This window comes from Adelges cooleyi, unplaced genomic scaffold, assembly GCF_023614345.1.
Source record: "Adelges cooleyi isolate 19-005CV unplaced genomic scaffold, UGA_ACOO_1.1 ACOO_flye_CR_arks_rails_tigmint_CR_PRNA_651, whole genome shotgun sequence".
NCBI lineage: Eukaryota > Metazoa > Arthropoda > Insecta > Hemiptera > Adelgidae > Adelges > Adelges cooleyi.
The window spans coordinates 6,944,740-6,969,205 of record NW_026096352.1 but is presented as its reverse complement, the minus strand read 5'-3'; the positions used below and the strand labels follow the sequence as shown (position 1 = coordinate 6,969,205).

At 31.0% G+C, this 24,466-nt stretch overlaps 1 protein-coding gene across 1 annotated transcript; it reads left to right on the top strand.

The window, feature by feature from the left end:
- The first annotated feature begins 549 nt into the window (after positions 1-549).
- LOC126844593 (adipocyte plasma membrane-associated protein Hemomucin-like) lies at positions 550-11,329 on the top strand. The gene is made up of 8 exons (XM_050582889.1): positions 550-916; positions 1,808-1,914; positions 4,211-4,416; positions 8,997-9,122; positions 9,359-9,527; positions 9,876-10,010; positions 10,088-10,349; positions 10,451-11,329. Exons 1-8 carry the CDS (start codon positions 914-916, stop codon positions 10,655-10,657), a joined length of 1,215 nt encoding a protein of 404 aa, XP_050438846.1. The 5' UTR covers positions 550-913; the 3' UTR covers positions 10,658-11,329.
- Positions 11,330-24,466: the final 13,137 nt, after the last annotated feature.

Sequence of the window (24,466 nt, the reverse complement as noted above, 5' to 3'; positions counted from 1 at the left end):
CCAGCTACTTAATCATTCTAGAAAATCAATGGTGGCTAAACAATGTTTTATCATGTAGCATAGTCTCTAAACGGTTGAATGTTTTCGTCGTTTAGTAAATGGTAATAAGTAGGAGTGCATTAATTATAAACTATGTACCTATATGAAAACGAGTAGGTACTCAACAAATTTAATTTATACCTACGACGGAAAGTAATATTGTCGGTTAGTCAAAATCATTTAAATTTCACCGATATTTCCTAACGACATGGTTTAACTAGTCATTGAAATTCAGTTTTTTTTATACATAATTATGACGCATTGTAGCAACTAGCGTCTAGCAGTACTACTGTCTACAGTCTACTATACAGTTTTTTTAAACTTAGTAGTTAATAGGTGGGTACTGATTACTTACGGCTATTAAATATTATATTTTAAATTATTTGATTTGATATCATTTATCAATTTAAACGCTATCAGTTAATGATTGGTGTTAGGCATTCGGTACCTGTTGCCTGTTGATCCCTAATCTAATCAGTGATATTATCTTCTGTGTATTTCTCGCCACTCGTCTCTCGTTAAAATGTTAAGTAATTATTATTAAATATTAACAAACATCTGTTCGATTCATTTGAATAGTAAAGCATTAATTATCTACCGACAGTTGTCAGTGGGGACTAAAGACCTATAAACTACCTTCTAATTTTTTTACTATAGCAGGTCATGACTATATTATCACCGTTAAAAAAAATACAACCTGACCGTCGACCAGTGGAGATACTCACACGGTAATACCGGTTTTGCGGTATTATTCACACGTCATTTTTTTATTACCATCAAATGATAGTAAAACTTGCAGTTCTTAATTTTTAAGTTTGTTAAAATTGAGCGTCTCTATTTAGAACAGAATTGATTAAACATAGGCACAAAGAAAATGGTGAGTTTTAACTAAAATATAATATTATATACTATTTTCTTTCTTGACACCGTGTATCTGCAATGTAACAAGAACGTTAACTTCTCAAATGGTTTTTAACCTACATAAAGTAAACCAATTGGATCTTCATTATCTTCAAAAACATGTTTCTTTCATTTTCAATAAGACAAGCCTTCTAAAAAGAGGAACGTTACCACTCGCCATCACAAAATGTTTACCACTTTAAACTGTTGTTATTCTAGAAAAAACTTGAGCAACTTATGATTAATATATAAGTAAAGAAATTAATATTTAAACCCTTAATCATAAAAATAATACACTCTAAGCGTATATGTATATTTTCAGTAACAATGTTGTTATTTTTAGCGCTAACGACAGACTGAGAGTATAATATGTTGTTATTCTCTTTTCATCTTCGTTGGTGTTTATTTATTAGTACTCCTTATAGATACACTAAACCTTTTTTTGTTATAATCATTTTAATTTCTTAGCCTAATAGCATTTCTGTTATGTATACAGCATTGTAGACATTATAGCATTTTACAATTGAAATTATTGTTGGTATACTTACTTTAAGTACTTCTCTCCATTCCTCGAGTACTTTGTTTATTTACTCTGAGATAATATCCTACAAATACTGAAAAGTTAAATTTATCCGTTTTAGTTTATTTGATTTACCTATACAAAAAACAGTATTTCCACGTTATTTATTTATTTTTTTTATATAGAATATTTACAATTTTTAGAAACAAAATAAAGGTTAAATACAAATATTGTGTAGTACACTTATTATAACATTAAATACAGACAATTAATTTTTATAGATATGCCTAGTTTTTGTTTCTAAAACAATTTTATATGTGTGAAATACTTTTATACGTTTTTTTCTAGGGTTGTTTAAAATGCTTTTTGAACACTGGTATCTATTTTGCGGCATTAATAGGCTTCTTGGCTATTGTACCCTTGCCACCATTCAATAGCACATTCACTAAATATAGGTATGTATTATCAATGCTTGTTTTTTACTAAATACAATTATTTATTATAGTATAAGTTTTGCAAAAATATTTTGAGACTAATTTTTATTTCCAATGAACGATGCATAAATTATTTTTGGTATTCAATTTCATTGATATTAAATTGCATTGCCTGACCTTTTAGTAACCTTTATTTATATTAATATATAAATAATTTTTAGCTTAGGAGCCAATCCAACATTTTTATGAATATTTTAACGTTACAAAATCGGTTACAGAAATGTAACTTAGTAACAAGTCAACTAATTTACTCACTTTATTTACTATACATTAAAAAAATGGACAAATTTCACTTTTCAATCTTTCATGTTTTCATGAACGTATTCAAAGGAATAGGTTATAACCATCGAATCCTTTTACCTAAATTCAAATTTCCAATGACATAATATATTGTCTTTGGTCATAAAAAATATCTCATTAATCCATTCCCATCTCAAAAAAAAAAAAAAAAATGCCGAATATGCCTGTGCATAAATTATCTTAAGGTAGAAAACAAAACCTCAGTTAAACACACTATGTTTACATGCACGGATTTAAACTGAATTTGTATAATACTCATTCATCTAATTCCTGCTTTTCATTGCAGATTATATTTGAGTATTAAAAACGTAGGTGTAAAGTAATAAAACAAAATAAATTCAATCTAATATTAAATTCATGTATAATATAATAATCTAAGAATTTGATTATAATAGTGTTATATGTTATATTCATGATTTTTTAACCGGAAGTTAGTCATAATGCATATTTAAAATGTGAATTAACTAATTCAAATTATGTAAAACTAATTTACCCTAAATCCGACTTAAAGAGTGTTGTATATGTTTTACATCAAGAGTTAACTAGTTATTTTAGATTCATAGAATAAAAAACCCAATTGCTTATACTCAATATTAATTTCAACGATGGAAATATTTCTTATTTTTATTTGGTGGAAATATATATATAAAAAAGAAAATATATTTTTTATTGAGGTATTGAGGCCTTATAAACTGTAGTCAATACTTAATTTCTCTTAAATTCGCTTAGAAAGAGCAAATGCTTTCCAGAGTTTAGAAGTTTATTTTGTGAATTCAACATATTAATTTCACATTAGTTATGACTTATTTATTTATTTATGAAATTCATACGGACAATGTCCAATAATTGGCGGAGATCAGGCTTACAAAAACCTTAAAACATAAAACTAATGCTTTTTAAAATACCTACCCTTTTTTTTTAGTAAGAGATTTGTTGAAATAAAAATAAATATAACATTTTTTTTAAGTTTAAAGGTTTTTAGAATCACCCCCCCCCCCCCCGTGATCCCCGCCAATGGCCCAATTCACAATATATTTGTATAGAACTTATACATTAATATTACAAAAATTGTAGTGAAGGTATTTTCTATTAATTTGCCTGAGCAGATAAAAAACATTTAAGATAGTGCTAAAAGCTTTTAAGTTTTTATTAAAACAATAGTGAATAGTTAGAATAATTAAAAACTATTTATTCAAATTGTTTTATACTGATGTTATTATAAGTACACACTTTATTATTTGTTATTTTATGTTTTATATTACCTTATTATTTTTTGTTATTGTAATTTTTCTCATCAACTCATCATTGTTACTAGATATTAGATTGGTTTTTAAAAAATCTACGCTTTACATGTTGCAAATGTAAAGTAGGCAGCATTCTTCAGCCATTGATATTTTTGATATTTTTATGGGTAGAAAGACATGTTCTAAAAATGGTACATTAAGATGCAAAATTTTGTAATTTGTTTTTACCTCTTTAAAAACTGTATGAGTAGCTATGCTACTGATAAAATATTATCAAAATTAGACATTTTTAAAAGTCGATGATTATTATACAACTTGCAAACGTTTTTTGAGTTTATTCAATAAGATACTGTTATTTTTTAATATCAAATAAAGAACACTACATGTGTATGATTAAAACATCAATTAATAATATTATAACTCTTATAGATATAGCTAATTGTAGAATTAAATAACATCATAATTTGATTATTATAAATTAAATAATTATTTGATATTTAGTTTAATATGAGGTTCAAATAGTTCAAAAGCTATCAAATTCTAATGCATTTTTCTGAGAATAAACCTTTTATGTACAAACACCACAGTAGTGGAGTTGAAATAATTAAAGTATACAAAATACATTTAAATACTATTCTTACTATAACTACAAGTTATAATTGTTTTGTTTTTTATTATTATTGTAATTTTATATTTGTTGTGTGATGTAATAGCAATGCACCTGCTAAACCATTAACTGGGCCGTTGGCACTAAATGAAAAGTTATCAGGTGGTAAAAGACTTTTTGAAAACGAACTTAAAGGACCAGAAGGGCTTTGGTATCATGAAGGCGCTTTATATGCATCTATTCATGGTGGACATGTAATCAAAATAGTTGATGATAAAATCATTCCTGTTGTGAAATTTGGAAAATTATGTGGTATGTATGTTTTGGTAGTACCTATTGTAGATTTTTCTATTTAATTTATATTACCAACTGGCAAGGCTACTAATATGTTGTAATCAATATAGGGTTTTCTAATGTATTGAATAAATTATAATTATTATAATGCATCAGTTTAAAAACACTAAAAATACTCAAAAAAGAGTTATTTTTGTTTTTATATCAGACATTTCTCAAATGCCAACTAGATAACTAATGAAGCGATAATGCAAATAAAATTTCCTTCTCTCAAAAGTTAAAAAATATAAAAAAGAAAGGAAAGTTATTTATATTTATGTAACTTAACTTCTGTGTTTGCATTATTGCTAATAGTACAATTGGGGAAAAATTGATTATGCATAGTAGGCTAAGAAGCTATGGAAAGAAGACCAAATGATTTTCCAAATAAACAATTAAAAAAAAAAGAAGCAATTATTTATAAAAAGTGTAATAAAACAAATATTGTTAATTTTTGTTATAATAGCTACCAAAAATGATTCGACTAAGTTTCAATATGATTCCCCTATTCTATTAATTTGGGTACAGTGTAAACTGATAATTAAAAATCATCAAGAATAAAAACAAAATGTAACCTAAGTAGTTATTGTAATAATACTGTTAATGTTATTTTTAAAAAACATTTTTGAACTTTTGAAATCATTGCTTACAAATGCAGATAGTTTTCCTGTAACTGGTACAAGTTCGTAGACAACAATACTGACAAGCCTACCAGAAATTTTTTAGCACACCAAATGGCTCCCAAGTGAAATAAAATAAAAAGTGATTTACCGGTAAAACTGAGTTACTTGGGACATGTGGTTAACTTGGCCATATTTAAGAAATTTCGAATTATGCCAATTAGAACCTTTACCTTTTTTGTAGTTTATAAATATTTACAAATTGAGTTTCAAGTTACCACTTATAAGTTAATATTTAATATGGTTGTTATATGGACACACAATTTTTTTTAATAAATTGTTAGTATGTATATAATATTTCAATTTTAACAATTAGTTTATAATAAATAAGAGAATATGCATATTATTTTATCTTCGTACTTTTTTCATCAGCGTATCATATGTTTAGCTCAAAATTAAATTTAAAATAAATAAATGTCACAAGTTTTACGGTAATATACATAAGCAGCTTAGGAATTCTCAAAATAAATTAAATTATCTAAATTTGACTTTATTTAGAACTAATTAGTCAATAAAAATAAATTTATAAATTCTCGGTTAAAACTGCTAGTGTATAACACATATTATATAATATTTATAAATTATAATGCATCAAATTCATATTGTATAAACCATTTAAGCAGATTAAAAAAAAAATTTCTCAAAGATATTTTTTAAGTTTTACAAATGTGTTTGCGCTGAGTTTTCCTTTTAGCTCATTAAAATGATTCAGACAAAATTCATTTTATATTTATCCAACAGTTTTGGAGTTCTGACTATTGTAATCCTATAGACTGCCACAGTGTACCTACTCTTATTTATAATTTTGATAATACATTTTTTCCAAAATGTGTAAAAACAATCAATGTGTTTGTATGTAAAAAAAATGCATTTTTAGACGTTTTTCTTTTATAGCATTATTAGGATATATTTTATATTAATGTAACAAATAATAAGTAGGTCACGTGGAATCAAAACGTTCAAAAACACACATTTTTATTTTGATTTTTACGTGACATTTATACAAGAGTGCGTGTTTAGTCGGTTGTACTGGTTTTGAGAATTCTAAAAATGAGAAAACCGACAAAAGGTTTTATTGTTCAAAAGAATTATTACCCGGCGCGCCAACGGGATTGGTGGTACGTGAACACAGGGGAAAAGACGGATGTTTAACATGATCTAAAACCTACCTCAAGTCACAGCATGCCATGCTTGTAGTTTGGACCTTTAAAAATTGTATTTTATCGTGTGGGCGGAAAATATGTTGTACACATATGTACCTACTGGCAAACGAACGCAACACAGCATATAGCGCAGCGCAGTGAATTAAACGAAATCGGAATGCGTTTTCTGTGAATATGTGCCAAATAAAAATAATAATAATAAAAATAACAAAAATATATTTATATAATATGCTTCATATATGCTAAATGGTTGAAATTTTTTATAAAAAGGAAACAATCGTTTGGACCGAAAAATAAAACAAAACCAATTCGCTTTTGGCGGTACACCGGCAACAACCTACCTTTGATGTATTCAGTATTGCGATAAAACTATAATAAATACAGTCAAAACATTTAGGTCGCGTCGGTGAAAATGTCGATTTTATGATTCGCCAAACACGTGGCGTTTTATTATTACAAAGAATATAATACATATAGAGAGGTTCCGGGAAAGAACGCCTGATTTACCCATCCGTTTGTGATCGGATTTAGACAATATGCCGGGCACGGAACGAACTGCGACGTTTGTCAAATTATCACCATCGACGCCTGTTTCGAACACAGTGTGTCCCGAAACTGCTTACCACGTTTAAAACAATTGCAATTAACACGTTTTTTAAAAAAAAATCAACTTTTCAACATTTTTTTTTTAAATATCTCATTATGCACGACGGATCCTTTTTGAATGATTTCGCCAAATCGTTTATATTCTTGTGTTGTACAATTTGTTTGACATTGATATATTTTAATGTCGATAGCGGTATTCTCCGAATTTGTTTGACATGGTTTATTATGCTTGTACATGTTCCCAAGTTCGATAGTTTTTCAGTATCGAAACTGTATTGTGAAAAACGTTTAAAAAAATGTCCCGATACCATAATTTATCTATGTAGTATAGTAACCGGAGGAAGTTCGTTAAGATTGTTCAACGTATTCGACTTTTTTTGTTGGGTAAATGCCGACTTTTTAACTCGGACAAACGGAGGCAACAACCGACGGTCGTGGCACATGCTGTATACGTTTTTCGCTTAATTTGTTTTCGCGTCAGCATTTACCTAGCGCGCTCGTCGAACGTGCGTCAACGCGATTTTCTCGCCATTGGATTCAGCTAAAAATAATACAAAATCCGCACCGAGGTTTTCTCGCATAATGGCTCGCAGCGTGACGTGTGATTTATATACATATGTATATAATAATATTATTATAATACGTACACAAGTCGGGAAATCAACGTCGTCGTCGTCGTCGTTTCTTGGTTTCTACAACAGCGGCAGCAACAATGAGCCTCGACGCCGTCTCATTATTTAAATCCTCGTGGAAAATAATTACTTTGAACGTCATCTGCCGCCGTCGTCCTCGTCGATGGCGTTTCGCAGGTCCTCGAAATTCTCCAAGGGCGTGTTTAATGTTTATTTAATTTTCCTCACGGTTGATTTTGTTTGTGTGTGCGTTTGATGTACCGTATACGTAGCTATTATATTCATACACTACCTATACATATACCTATGCGTATATATCGTATTTCTAATTAAAACCAGCATCTCGCCTCTTACCCAATAAAATATTCCGTGGGGTTCTTTTTAATGGCCCGTGACGGTGTGGTACTCGTTATGGTTTACCGAGAAACGTTTTCTTCGGTCGTCCACGACGTTTCTACGAAAAGCTCTCCGTGCCGTGTCGTATTCAACGGCGAATCCAAACGCGTCATAGACGCCGCATCTCTCCCCCGAGGTAACTCCTCGTTTAGATAATAGGGATAGGGCAAAAAAAACCAGACCACACGTATTAACAATCGAAGCGAGTGTATAGGTGTACTTTTATTTATTTATTTTTTTTATCTCAACTTCCCACTGTATATATTTTTATATTGTATAGCCGTCCGTTTCCATTGTACGTACTGTGTACACAAAATCAATCCGTCTCCTTCCCGGACTAATGGACCCGCGGTGCGCCCACGGTTTTGGAAAAAAGTACACAAATGTCTCTTTTGTGATATATATTATTGTGTCCACCGTTCTCAAACGACCCATGGCTCATCGCTGACATGCGCCAAATGGCCCTGTTGTTACATAAGGTATTTCTCAACCACAAAGTACAAGTTCCCTGTCGCCCGTAGTCCCTGTTATTTATAAAAAAAAACTTCGCTCGGCTGCTAGTAATCCGCCTCCCCTCTCCCATTCCCCGATACACGTCGAGATAATACCGTGAAAATCGGATAGACGAGTTAAGCAGCGCCGTAATTACAAAATATGTTTTCGAGGGATGGCCCGGATAAAAAAACCTTTTCGTGGGCTAAGCTCGCCATAATCATTTCGCTCCCTCTGCTCGCGTTTCATTGCGCTGTGGCCATAGTTTTTAATATAACTATTTAATACCACGGTAAAGTTTTATTTCTTGTTATTATTTTTTTCCTAAGACGTAAGATTTATTATTATTATTTTTTTTTTTGGAACACTAAGTTATGGTGCTTACGTGTTTTTAAAGGCTGGTGATCAAGTTTTTCTCCATTGTTAAAAAATATCAATGTTTCGACTAGTGATTACTATTATTTATTTTCAAACGTTAAAATTGAATAATTGTATTACAGTATCCCAATACCGTAATCACAAATTCAGATTTAAAATTAAGTATAATTTAGTATTAAAAGTACTAAAATAATCAAGAGTATCCATTTCAGATGGATTATACGAAGAACACATTTGTGGGCGTCCGCTTGGGTTGTATTTTGATAAAAAAGGATTTATATATGTCGCCGATGCTTATTATGGCCTTTTCAAAGTCAACGTTAACTCAACTCATATGGGTGAGTCGTTTTAACTAAGTGTAAAATTATTGCTTACGTAGAAAAATTATTGCAATATGTTTTTGTTAAAACGGAATTCCATGTATACATCGAATATCTGTTACGAGTATTATAATAATAATATGTATTTTACAGTGGGACTAACGAATAATTGTTTTTAAAATAATAAATATTATAATACCTTACTGATTTTGTTAACTGGAAGACTAATGTTATTTATTTGTGTGTAATCTAAGGTGAAAAAGAACAGCTAGTATCAATGACAGATATTATTGACGGTAAACCACCGAATTTGCCCAATTCTGTTGTCGTAGCTTCTGATGGTTCCGTATATTGGACAGACTCTGATTCTAACCACAAATTACACGATGGTCTCTACACTGTATTCGTTGACGGTACTGGAAGGTTAGTAAAAAACAAACAACTTTAATGAAGGTTCATCATCTTCTTTTTGTTTTTCAGTTATAATATCTTAACGTTATAACTAAAATCAGTAATAATGACATCAACGAAACAACTAGTAACAGTAGTTAATTGTATATATTGTTAATTTATATCTCGTCACAAACATTTAATTCCGGTGTACAAAATACTAATTACATTAATTTAGACATTTTCAACTCTGAACTCTTTGCGTAATATTCAATGTAAAAAAAGTCCTGACTGGTATTTAATTTCGGTTCTTATTCAAATTAGGCAATTAAAGTTGGACGGATCATATGTATTTTTATTCGTTTTTGTTTTTTTTTATAGATTGTTGAAATATGATCCTAAAACAAAAAAGAATACAGTTTTAATGAAGAATCTTCAATTCGCTAATGGCGTGGAGCTATCGCTGGATGAGTCATTTATTATAGTTGCTGAAACTTTAAAATACCAAATCCATAAGTATGACGCACAATATTTTACAGCCGTTTTGTACAGGACATTGAATTTATTAATAAAACATATGATTTTGTTGAAAGGTATTATCTAAATGGACCTAAAGCTCAAACCAGTGAAATATTTATCGATGGATTACCAGGTTCACCAGATAACCTAAAGAAAGACGGTAAAGGCTCTTTTTATGTGCCATTAATTTTGGAAAGACAAGCATATATGGAAATCATAACCAACTATCCAAATGTCAGAATGTTAGTGGCCAAATTACTTGGAATTGCGGACTATATTCTTTTGGCAATCGATTCGTATTATCCAAATATTTATTGTAAAAAAGGCGCTCACTGGGTAAGTAATATATTTTTTATATTAAAACCGTTAAATAATTAATGACCGTAATACAGAAACCAATAGAAAATTTGTGTAAACAATTTAAAAAACCTTTTTAGGTTGGGCATTTTGAATCTTCACCATTTGCATCGAAAAAACTTTCAATACTGAAAATCAACGAAAAAGGCGTTATAACATCGAGTTGGCATTCCACTAGTGGTGTAATTGCTAGTATTTGCGATATTGAAGTCGTTGGTGATAAATTATACTTGGGTTCTCCATTCAACAACTATCTGGGGGTCACCGAACGCCCTAAAGACTTTTAAATAGTTTTTTCATAAATTATATTTTTCTCGTTAAAAGAATAATCAAATTATTGTATAGGAGTTTTCAATAAAAAATAAGTCAACCGAAATTATATTTATTCATGAGCAATTAAGGTTAAAATAATATAATAATATTTAAAAAATAATGTTTATCTAATTATAGATAAGACGTACTTTGGTATGAAATAGCGTTCATTACTTACTGAATACTTAATTATTGAGAATCAAGTATATTTGAACAATTTTGAAAGTTTGTTAGCGAAATTAATTTGCGTTTAAAATCGAGGTAAGTTTAAAGTCATCTGTTGGCAACAGATAAGTTTAAATTGATAGTCGCCGACATCAGAACACGTACCTAAACAAAAGTTTATATTATTATTTTAACGTGTTGACACAAAAACGTTAAAACAACGTTACCTATTAATAAATAAATTGTTTTAGAATCAAAATACGATTTTAATGTTATTATGTTTTATCTTTGTTGTTCTATTGTGTGTGTATTTATAAATTTAGAAAAAATTTAAATTTTTTAGTTTTTTATTAATGCGGATAATGGGTACGTAAATATTAAATTTGTTTTAATTGTTTTCAATCATTTAATTAAGACCCAATTTATTACGATGTATTGTGAATCAATAAAATTGTTATAGTTTATAAAACCGCCGTTGCATGCGTGGTTTTTGTTTTGCACAAAACTATATTTTTATTTATTTGTTAATAATAACCAACGGTCCAATAGCCAAGACTTTTTTTTTTCAAACAACAAAATATATAAATACGTAATAAAAAAAAATTGGGTTTGAAACTATGAAGTAATATTATTATGATATTAATACGTTGACGTTCGTACTAAAAATTATTACAGAAGAATGTGGAATATCTAAATAAACACATTCTAAACTAATTACACGCGCGCACGTGGCTTATGTACACATTATGTACACATTATTATTATTATTGTTAATATGACATTCCAGATGGGATGATTTTTATGAAGTAGAACCTACTCTTTCGGAAACGATTAAATTGTTTATTACGCGAGTGTACGCAAATAATTAAACTGCTGCTAATTTCTTTTTGACATTAAACCAGTCGATATTATATTATGTTTACTGTGTAGTAAACGCATCGCGTGGTCGGCAGCCAACGAATAAATAATTTAAAAGTCATTACCCATAACACATGGTTCAACTCGTATAATCGAATAGTATATTATTCCATTATACAGGTTAAAGTATAGTCTACAAAACGTGCATTGTCCTTAGTTTATATTTATTTACCAAAGGCGCTTCGCCGTGTCATGTCGACGCAACTTGTCTTTTCTTAGTAGAGACAATATTTATTATTTACTTTCCCTTGTCTAATCTTGAGTATGTTTTATCCGGGTTCATGATGAGAACTCGAATATTATTATTTGAAGAATTCATATAGCTGCCTTGTTTGTTTGGAAATAATAGTGCAGTGGTTTATCCCTTGCCATAAAAAAAGAACTTGATACACGCGTATATTTTCATGGATGACGTGAGTGGTTTACTCGATTTTGATTCCACATAAAATTCCTATCACAGTTAATATCGATGGTTACACGGTAAAAGGGTCCAACCATTTTTCGTATTTCTCAGGAGAGAAAACATTTTTTTGTTGATTTCATTTTTTTTTTCAAATAGCAATAACCTAATATTGATATAAAATATTGTCGTTTAGACCCTATTTGTTGAGCATGCACATTGGAGACGAAGCGTATTTTTCGCCATGCGATATTATAAATATAATATTATGCCATGGTCATTTGCCGTGTAACCATCGATATGTTGAGGAAGGTTTGATCCGACATCGACTTAAAGCTGTGTAAAGCTTCGCACCAGATTAGCTAACCAGATGCATAATTAAAATTTTAAAAGTGTTAACATGAGTACCTCACATCTATTCCCGATATCACATAAATCAAAATTACACTGTGTTCTTCTTATATCACTAACTAGTGACTTTCGATAATTAAATGGTAAAATTAGTACCCCATCACCTCGGGTCCCAAGATCTTATGTATTTAGACAGTATTGTAATAGCACTATTAAAAGCTACTACTTAAAATTTGACTAATCCTATGAGCGTATTTATTTAGTATGTATTATTTGAGGCGCATAGCGCCAGAAAATCTTGACCCACAAATTCATTATTTCAAGAAAAAGCCAATTATAATATTTTAATGTCATTTTTTAAATGCCAATTTAAAATATTTTCTGCTATTTAGTAAGTAAATTTTTTTTTAGGTTTAGGTTTTTTAGGTCAGTTTGGTTTTGAATTTTATACTGTTCTAAAATGTTTAAACTTGAATGTAATAAAAACATTTTTATTTTTTTGCGAGTTCTGCAAAGCTTTTCTGGCACTATTATTTATCTTATTTCATTTCATATTAATTTTTAAATTTTGTTCAAGAAACTATCTCAAACATCTTCATAACCATTCAGTATTATAGACTTCCATTTACGCTTAGTCTTAGTCTTTTCCTTAGCAGGTCGTTTATGTTAGGAAGCAATAAAAATTTATAATTAGGGCAATTTCAATTTTTCGGTAATTAATTAAATCAAAAATATTGTTATTGTAAACGGAATAGGTGAAAATAACATCGTCGTTCCAAAAAAATTCCGAATATCAAATGAACAGCAATGTGTGAAGCGTAAATAATGAATTCTTACGAACAAATGAATGTAACTACTAACTACATTTGTATAAAAGACAACAAAACGTATTGGTATGGAGATAATATTTATCTATTTTCGACGGAATGTCGTAATCGGTTAGAAAGGGTTAACTTACTTAATTTACTATGAAGGAATTTAAAACATTGCTTAGTCAGTGCGGCTAAATGTTAATCCTGGGAAAAGTATACATAGTTGTTTGTTCTATTAAATTCTGAACAATAAATAAATCCCTAAGCACAGCGTCAAGACGTGATGGCAGCGAGTCATCGCCGACAAGGGCCAGTGTAAAACGTTTTTGACCCGAATAAAAATAGGTCATAAACGATGAGTGGTACAGCGAGTTCTTGAAACGCATGACGACCGGTAGACGAAGGGGAGATCTGAAACGAGCTTGTGTCAGCTTATCGGCTTAGAATACTAATATACATTATATGTAACATTAATGCATATATATAGACTGTAAGATGATTTTTAGTATCCCTCTTTTATCTTCTACATCTTTTTTTTTCATAACTCAAAATGTGCTCCCTTTAGTCGGTAGATAAAATAACGTGCGGATTATAGAGGCTTTCATTTCAAAGTAGGTAATAACTTGGACATTTTACATTTTGTATTACCCGGCTAGGTTCTCCATAATATTATTAATCACAGAGTATGCAAGGAGTTGAGCCTGACCGAGAGGATTATATTATAATGCGAAATGAAGGTAATTTAAAAAAATCCCAATGATAATTTGGCTAACGACTTGGGATTCGAACTGTGCTACTTTTCCTTTTTCGGTTGTGTGCTCTTGACTACTGAGCTAGGTTAGGTTATTACAACATTTATTCTATTTTATTTATACAAAATATTTCAAGTCTATATAATATGGTCGAGGAATGTTTAAGAAATGTGATTTAAAAATATTGTGTTCTTACATCTTACGACTTCCCAGAGTTGGATATTATTTAAATAATTTTTGATTCGAATAATTATTATTCAAATAAAAACATTAAATTATTTATTAAGTTTTTTTGAGTATTTTTTTTTCTTATGCTAATTATTTAATTGTTGACAAAATTAAAAATAACTTTATTGCGATTATTCGTATAAAAAATATTTAAATAAAATAATTAATTGGATAAAAAAGTAATTCGAATAAATCTTAACTAGTATCGTATTTATTTGTTAGTTGAATAAAAAATGCTAATAGGCTCATATATCATAAATGTATTAGCCACCATACTAGGGCCTCTATTTTTCAGAACACGAGACAAAAATTTACCAATCACTAAAATCAATATTATACTTATATTTATCTACTTAATTGCATCAATTATATTTTTGTTTGGTTTGACCAACGTTTCATGTTTAAAACTTTGCTACCCTTAGTAGCTTAGTCCCATCCCGTTGGAAATCGATAGTCATTATTATTCTGAAGCATGGTCGTATTCAGGGCTTAAACAACCGGGGAGGAGAAGGTGGTCACTAAAACCAGACGCAATAATTATGCAAAAACACAGTTCGTTCCATCCGTGAACACACATATGACTTAAATTTTTTTTTCTTCTGTATATCATTCATAAAATCCCGTTTTTTTTTTTTTTTACTGACTAAAATATTGACGTTTGACCCTTTCGAAAGTAGGCTATTTTGCCACATCTGTATAAAATGTCTATACTCGTGTACGTCGACACCGGTCGCAAACAACCATTACTAAATTATCGCCTAATCCCTAAACTATAACTATAACTATAGTATTAAACTGCTAAACAATTACGTAGTGCCTATTAATTGATATTTCATGTTTTTATGTCGCTTTATAGTTTATTGACAATGCATTTTGTTTTATATTATAATTTATTCCTTTTATGTATTTTGGCCTTCGGGAGTCGTTAATATTTCAAGTATAAACAAAATAAATTGATGTAGGTAACTTAACAACAAATTAGGTGGTTAACCTTAGTCACGCATAACTTCCACTGACTGCGAACAGCGTGTTGCGTTTTCTAATTGGTTTTATAATATGATTATTCTCATTGACTCATAAATATTAATTTCCATCCAAACAAAATATTATTAATTAATATAACGTATATTTAAACGTTCACTTTCGTTTTATAAAAACTGCTAAATTTAAAAATTTTTAATTTTCCTATGATCCAAAAACTATCAAAAATGTCTTGTATAGAACAAATATTAACTTAGTAAAACTTGATAGCCGTAGTAGATTTCTACGACTACAGACTCCGAAGTAGTTATCTCTTAGCATAGATCTGATCAATTTTCTAACCGGGTTTAAACCAACAAAAAAAACCTGGTATAGTATAAACCTGTATGTACAGCAAAAATGTAGTAAAATGGGCCAAGGCAAGCATTAAAATCTGAAAATGATATCGCTGTCAAACGCTTCGATGCGAAACAGTGAAATAATCCCGAGAAGAGCTGTTGTTTTAGGCATTTTATTAACAATTACCACTGTGCTAACTGGGCAACTTTTGATCATCCGGAGTCCTATGGGTTCTATATCTTGATTCTGAACAATAATCCATTCAGTTACGTGTTGAACGTTGACAAATAACCACGTCCGCCGCATCGAGTCGTTACCTTATCAGTTCGCTTCATTCCGACCGTACAGGTAATATTATGTTTATTATTATCGCCTCAGGCACGCCCATTAATTAGATAGTAATTCACATTCACGATGGGCGACAAGCCCAATTCAAACTCGTCGTCTACAAAACCTAAACAGAATACCCAAACATTTGCCGAAATAACCTCTAACGATGTTCTACCTAAAATGAACCAAGCAATAGTGTTTAACTCCGTCGACAACATTAAACAAGTCGAATATGTAGCTGAGCTTAGCAAAATAACTTCTCCAGCTAACATTCAATTTGTTTCATGAATATCAAACAACAGGTTCTGCGTGTTTTTTAATAATCAGGCCAACATGGAAAACTTACTAAAATCTCACTCTTCTATTTTTGTCAATGAAATTGAAATTCCCATTCGACGACTAATCAATTCCTCCAAAAGAATCATTCTATCAAATGTCCACCCAACAATCCCAAATCATCTTATATTAGAAGCACTCAATAAAATAGGAATTAAAACTACATCTCCAATTACCCACATAAAAGCCAGATTTTCAACAGAACAATTTTCACACATTTTAAGCTTTAGGAGACAAGTATATATTAACCCTGATAGTAGCCCTAAATTCCCTTGCTCAATTACAGTAACCGCAGAAAACACCACGTTTCGAATATTTATCACTGATGAAACTGTAACCTGCTTCCAATGTCATCAAACTGGACATTTTTCCAGTCAATGTACCAACATAATTGAACAAATAGTAATTGATAATGACATACCGGATAACACCAAAAAAATTTCTAACGTTTCAGAACCTCCAAATCCACACACAGAATCAACTCACACTTCTAATCTAAATACTCCAAATGAAAGTACATCCAAAATTAACCTGGAAAATGCTACTAACACTCAAACATCTGATTCAATCCAAAGTAAACCACTATTACTAGACAAACTCAAAATGTCAAACAAAAATACTAAAACAATTCCTATAACCCAAGTTAAGCGATCGGCTCCGTCTTCCACTACTACATCACTATCCCAAAAATCGCTCAACTTAAACAGTACATCGCCAAATAAGGAACCAAAAAAAAAGGATAAAACTACTTCTAAAAAACCTAAAATGCGGTCCAGCACCAGTTCTATTGAAAGCTTCTACACCAAAATTGATGAATTTTTGGAGCCATCTCGAGAATTATTCAAAAATATTCCAGAAAGCCCCTTATCTTTTGAGCAATTCAAAGACTTCATTGAAAACGCTCAAGGAGGCACCGATCTCGATAGCTTGTGTATAGAGTACCAAAGTAGTCCCGAAGCAATAATTAAAATTATTGAAACCATTAGACCCGCCCTAACTGCAAAAAGCATTAAAAATCGACTATCTAGACTATCAAATGTCCTTTTTGAGTCGGAAAACTTCAACGACAGTCAGGCTTCAAACCTCGACTGGAATGAAGACGAAACATACTAATCAATCATCATACTTCAATTTAACCAATTCTCTAGACAACGAAGTTCTCAGCTCCAACTAATTAATCCAAACAAACATACAAAACAATATACTTTCACTCATTATGAATACAATAATACAGTGGAACATAAATGGTTTTTTCGAACGCTTAACAGACATTAAAAGAATAATCACAGACCAACAACCCATCATCATTAACTTACAAGAAACCAATTTAAATAACAAACACCAAGCTACTATAAAATGATTCACTGGATACTTTAAAACCCGACAAGGCGCTGGTAGAGCAAGCGGGGGTGTAGCAACCTTTGCCAATAATAACTTCGACAATAAACAGCTAAATCTCAACACCCACCTTGAAGCTATAGCGGTTCAAACAAATATCGGACAACACTCATTAAACATATGCAACATATATATTCCTGATAGTACTCCTCTCATATACGATGAGATAAAAGACATCATAAAACAACTACCTAAACCATATATTATAATAGGTGATTTCAATAGTAGAAACACGCTATGGGGATCAAACAGAATAGACACAAGAGGGAAAATAATGGAAAAAATTCATGACTCTGAGGAACTGATACTATTAAACACAGGACAACCAACCAGACACAATACAGCCAATGGAACATTTTCTGCCATCGACCTATCTTTCTCAAACACCACTATCGCACCAGGTATAGATTGGCAGGTTTTAAACAAATACAATGACAGCGACCACTGGCCTATAAAAATAGATATTCCAAATAATAATCAGCAAAATTTAAACATACAAAAATGGAAAATTAAAAAAGCTGATTGGCAACTGTTCAGTGAAATAACTGACCGCCTCATTAAAGAAACCAAAGAAGAAATAATAAACAAAGTAAACAATAACGACATAGATACAGCTGTAGAACTTTTAACAAAAACCATTATCCAATCAGCTAGCATAACCATAGGTAAAACACCTCCAATATATAAACGCAAAACAGTACCTTGGTGGAACAACGAATGCAAAGAGACCATTAAAAAATATAAAAAGCCTTAAACAGATACAATAAAACTAGACTATTAACTGACCACATCTCACTCAAAAAAGCAAGAGCACAATCCAAATACATTATTAAAAATAGCAAAAAAAACAACTGGAGAGACTTTACTTCATCCATTAATATTCAATCATCTCCAACAATAATATGGAACAAAATAAACTCAATAAAAGGAAATAAATACACCCCAATCCCTAAAATATTATACAATAATCAAGAACAAATATCATCAACCGAATCCAGTGTAGAGAAATTTGCAGAAATATTCCAAAAAAATAGTAGCGATCAAAATTATACAAATGAATTCTTATCTCATAAAATTACTACCGAAAACACTACACACATTATTCACAACCTAAATCATCCAACAGAAATTAATGAACCAATAGGAATACACGAACTTTAACAAGCCCTATCTAAATGAAAAACAAAAGCTCCGGCCCAGATGACATCCCCTACGCTTTCTTACAAAACCTTTCCCTTGAAAGCATACAAACAATACTATATATATACAATAATATCCTATCAAGAGGCATACTCCCCAAAAAATGGAACATAGCACACATAATTCCAATTCCAAAACCAGAAAAAAACAAATTCCATATCTCTAATTACAGACCCATTTCACTCATTAACACATTAAGTAAAACATTAGAAAAAATAATCAACACACGTCTCATCTGGTATTTGGAAAAATCAAATATGTTGAATAAAGAGCAATGCGGCTTTAGAAAAAATCACTCAACACTTGATGTTATCTCAACACTACATACGAATGTATGCAACTCTCTTAAAAACAAACGACATACAATAGTAATATCATTAGATATCGAAAAAGCTTATGACATGGTTTGGAAAAAAAGGGTCATAACCATTTTACAATTCAAAAATATAAATGGCAGAATATTAAAATACATAGAAAACTTTTTATACAATAGATCATTCCATGTCAAAATTGGCAACATAATATCAAACAACTATAAAACAGAAAACGACCTGCTACAAGGATCCTCATTAAGTGTTACACTATTCTTAATAGCTATAAACAATATTTTTGAAGAAATCCCAAAACCTGTAAAAAGCATATGTTTTGCTGATGATAGCTATATATACTGCAATGGAAATAACATCTCGACCACCACAAAACAGCTTCAGGAAGCTCTAGATAAATTATCAGACTGGTCAAACAAAACTGGTTTCATTTTTTCAACAAAAAAGACCAAATGCATTGTTTTCGGTAGAAAAAGAAAATTAGAAACACCCATATTAAAACTCAACAACTCAACATTACCTACAACAAAAGAAATAAGAATATTAGGACTAATTTTTGACCACAAATTAACATGGTCTACTCACATAAAACATTAAAAAACGAATTAAAAAAAAGAATGAGACTCATAAAAACTCTTTCACACCATACTTGGGGAGCAGAAAAAAACACATTAATCTACCTATACAAATCATTAATTCTCTCAAAAATCGACTACGGAGCCCCAATATATAATTTAGCGAATTCAAACATACTAAACGTATTAAACCCAATACACAACGAAGGACTAAGACTAGCAATATGCGCATTTAGAACCAGTCCAATTGGTAGCATTCTATGCTACTCTGGCGAACTACCACTGTCTATACGACGTTTAAGAGATACAATTAAATACATAACCAAAAGATCAAACGAGCCCAACCATATTATGAAAACTGACAATTCACTCTTAAAGGATATTAATATTATAAAAAGTCCAATAAACATAATAGAGTCTAATGAAAACGCACTGGAAGACATCAACCTACTAGTGACATTAATTAAAAAAATACCTTTTATCCAAACCCCACCATGGAAATGGAATTTCACCTTCAATATCGATCTACTTCAATTTGACAAAAAAAATACCAACATGGACACAATTCGCGCACACTTTCTAGACATTTGCAACACAAAATTCAATAGCCACATACACATATACACAGATGCCTCAAAATCTAAACACGGAGTTGGCTTTGCATTTACTACCAAACACTCAACTATAAAATTCAAGATCCCTATAATAGCAAGCATCTTTAGTGCAGAGGCATATGCAATACTCGAAGCAACAAAATTCACAGAATCTAAGACAAGCAACAAAATACTTATTCTAAGCGATTCTCTCAGTGTTCTAACAGCCATAAAAAATCCTTTCTCCCAAAATGAACTAATACAAAACATTCAATCCATATTAATACACTCAAACAAAGACATAAAATATATGTGGGTCCCTCACATACAGGAATTACAGGAAATGAAGCAGCAGACAAGGCAGCAAATGAAGCTGTCATATCAAACAACACAGATACGTTGGTAGAAATCACTTCAAATGACGTTACACATCAAATCACCAAAAGATTCCACTAAAAATGGCAAAATATATGGAATGACACTCCACCCAGTAATAAACTAAGAGAAATTAAAACACCAACCACAAAATGGCTTTCAAACGTATCACTGACGAGAAGACAGGACATAATACTTACAAGAACCCGAATTGGACACAGCCACCTCACCCACGCACACCTACTCAACCACGAACCTCAGCCAATATGTTCTACCTGCAATAAACCAATCTCCATGAAACACATCATTATAGAATGCAACAACTACAACAACGAACGTCACATACTCAACCAGCCAAACAACATTCAAAACGCACTAAAAGAAAACAACGAAGAAAACATTCTAAAATTCATTAAACTAATTAACTTATGTAATAAACTGTAAAATTCAATATTGTACTAAAAAATGTAAATGTAAATGTAAACTGGAGGCTAATGACCTAGTAGTCGAAGCCATATTTAAATTAAAACAAAAATTAAAAAAAATAATCCATTATAGCTCCGTGCATATTTATCGATAGGGAATTCACCCTTCTGGTGTACATTATTCAGGTACTTTACTAGAATAGGTAGAGCAGTACAATACCTTCTCAAATATTATAACCCTAATTAGTTTGGTTAAATTATTATCAAAATTTCCCGGGTGAATTTTCCGTTTCAACCTACCCTGTGTAAATATTCGTTTGCGTGCATGGTTTTAATATAATGTGGACGATTTCGCCAAAATCAGCCAGGTACCTATTATTTAACCTAGCTAATAAGTAATACCTACCCATCTCAATAAAACGTATTAGGTGGTGTGAGACGCCGTATGTTTTATCAATATTTTCCACGAACCCATGAGCCTTTGAACTATATTATTATATTAATTTAGTAATAATTATTTACACAAAGTCGTCTGTTGTTGACTCAGTCCCTCGATGCTATTCCCTGAGCTGAAAATGTCTTGGGGGCTTGTTTGCCCTGGGAATACGCCTCTCGACCACCGCTTCAAAGTCAACAAAATGCACGATAATAATATAATACAATGAGACGTCGACCCGGTAGGTACACATACCATACACATAATATATAAGTCATAATTTATATATAACAAAGCAAATAACATAAGGTAGTCCGGAGAACGTGGTAGAGTTCAAAGGTTATTTGTGCTCTTTATACACGACGTTTGCGTTGTTAAATAATTAGTTTCGCCTTTGCTAGTTAAGACCTATTACTGTTTATAACGCGCTTATGTGGATCCCATAGAGGAGGGTAAATTATTTCTTATTATTTCTCTACGCATTTCTGTCCCTCGACATTTAAGCAGCTTACGAATTTTTATTTATGACCTCTCTCGACTTTGCCATACGCGTTACATTACATAACTGACAACGAAATGGGCATTATAGAAAACTCATCTTGTCCAACGTGTATTTGTTCTTACTCGGGGAAACGGCCGTTATAATTTGTCGGGCCCGACTCGTTTCAAACAAGATGCTTAATTAGAGAACCTAATTGGACATCTAGAGAGGCTTCAGTACACTACAAGAAACCCTGACGCCTTCACGCCTATATATATATATATATATATATATATATATATATATAGTACTGTCTATCGAACAGTAATACAATTTATGACGTTTCGCCTAATGAACCTTTTACATCATTTTCAACGCCGCTTTAATAAAATGAATCACAAGCTCGAACCCTGCGAAATGAAATATACGCGTTGTTCGTACAAACGGTATTTGGTTTATACAGTATACAAATTTATAATATAGTCCAATGTGCGATTAAATTAAAACTTAACCCAGACTGTAGTGCCGGCGGATTGCTTGCTACGTTTAATGCGATCATTATTGGACGTTTAAGGGATTCATTAAACTCTCTACGAACCGATTAACCCGGCATAACAGAATAATTGTTTGAGTAGAGTATGCACCCGCACACCATTACAGATTACCTGTACTCGATCCCCTACAGAAAGTTTTGGGTTCGTCCCGAGGCTCGTTTCGGCTAACGCGGTTAATATAACTAATACTACTTTATTACACCAAACGTTGAGGTGAGTATATTAGGGCAGTGTACATATACCTACGTACTTTAACCACACGTATACACACGTTTATATTGATCTATATATTACATGCTTATATGACATTACGTTTATGATTAAAGACTCTCGCGAGATGTATTTTTAAGGAGATACCGTGTTAATAAGAACGTAGGTATAAGCCACACCTAACGATAATTTATCTAGTGTGATACTGATCTATTTTAGAAGGAACCTGCGGAAAAATAGTTCTGAAAACCCAACTTTTGCCAAGGAAAACTTTATACAACATTCGTTTTGAAGTTCAAACTTGTGGAAAATGGGGGAAGTTACATTACATTACATACATCAACTTTATGACTCTGCGCCGGAACGCTGTTCTGCAACCACGAGTAAAATTAAAACTTATTTGCATAGTACATTGTACACCGAGATTAATTCAGAACTTCTTCCGTTATCTATTTCAAAAAGAATATTTAAAGATTTGTAATTAATTGTTAAAGTTGTTCTTGTTTTTGTTAATTCATTTTTTAAATTAATATTAACCAACAAAAAATTTAATGCCTTAATGTTGCGTTTCATATTATCGCTATTTGTGTTACATATTTTCTTGTTCGATTTAAGGCACGGCAGACACCGTTCTCGTAGATGGGGTTTGTTTAAGCATATTTACAGTCTCTATTCATGCCTTTATTTGATGTACGACGGCTGTTTTCGTAAAAATGTTTTTATCAAAAATAATAATACCTTCTAGATATATTTAAATATATTAATTGTGTAACTTGTGTATATTGCACTTGGTGTGTATATTTATGTAAATATTTTTTTAATTTAATGTTATTATTAAGATAGCGTTAAATTTGGATAGTCTAAATATATACGAGTATTTATCGAACTGATAGCTCATAAGTCATAAGTCTTACGGCAACTCAAAAACGTCGGGCTGCCGGATCTGTTTTGTTTTTTTTTTAATAAAAAGTTATTTCTCTCTAATACAAAGAAGAAAGTGAAATACTACTTTTTAATTAATTCAAATTGATTTATTTTGTTGGTAGTTGACATTGAACGATGATAAAAAAAAACATAATTTGTCAGCAAACGTTTTACCTGATTTAATAAAATTTTCGAATCAGCGGCTTGGATTAAATTGGGTACATTTTTAAAAAGAAATTTCAAAGAAGGGAGAAGTGAAGTGAAGGTGGTCACATTAAAGAGATTAATTAATGTAGCAGATGGCGTACGTAGGTATATCACGAATAAAAAATAAAATTAGAACGTACAAAATATAAGATTTCAACAAAAATTAATAGGTATTAAGTTCTCGTTTGTTTTAAAATCACGAGTTTTTCAAACGCAAATAAACATTTTAAAAAGTTATTTGAATATTCTGTAAACTCTTTAGTGTTGGCCTAATTAAATCAAGAATAGGAAATTAAATTTTTTGAAAAAAGGTAAAAAAATCGTCGGAAATAACACTTCACCCTTCGCAAATGTATAGTTATAGTGCAATAAAAGGATTCCGGAGGTCCCAGATGTTTACTCCCCTTCGAGAATAGCTAATTTTGATTATTAAATAATAAATTTAAACAACTAATTATAACCTTTTTA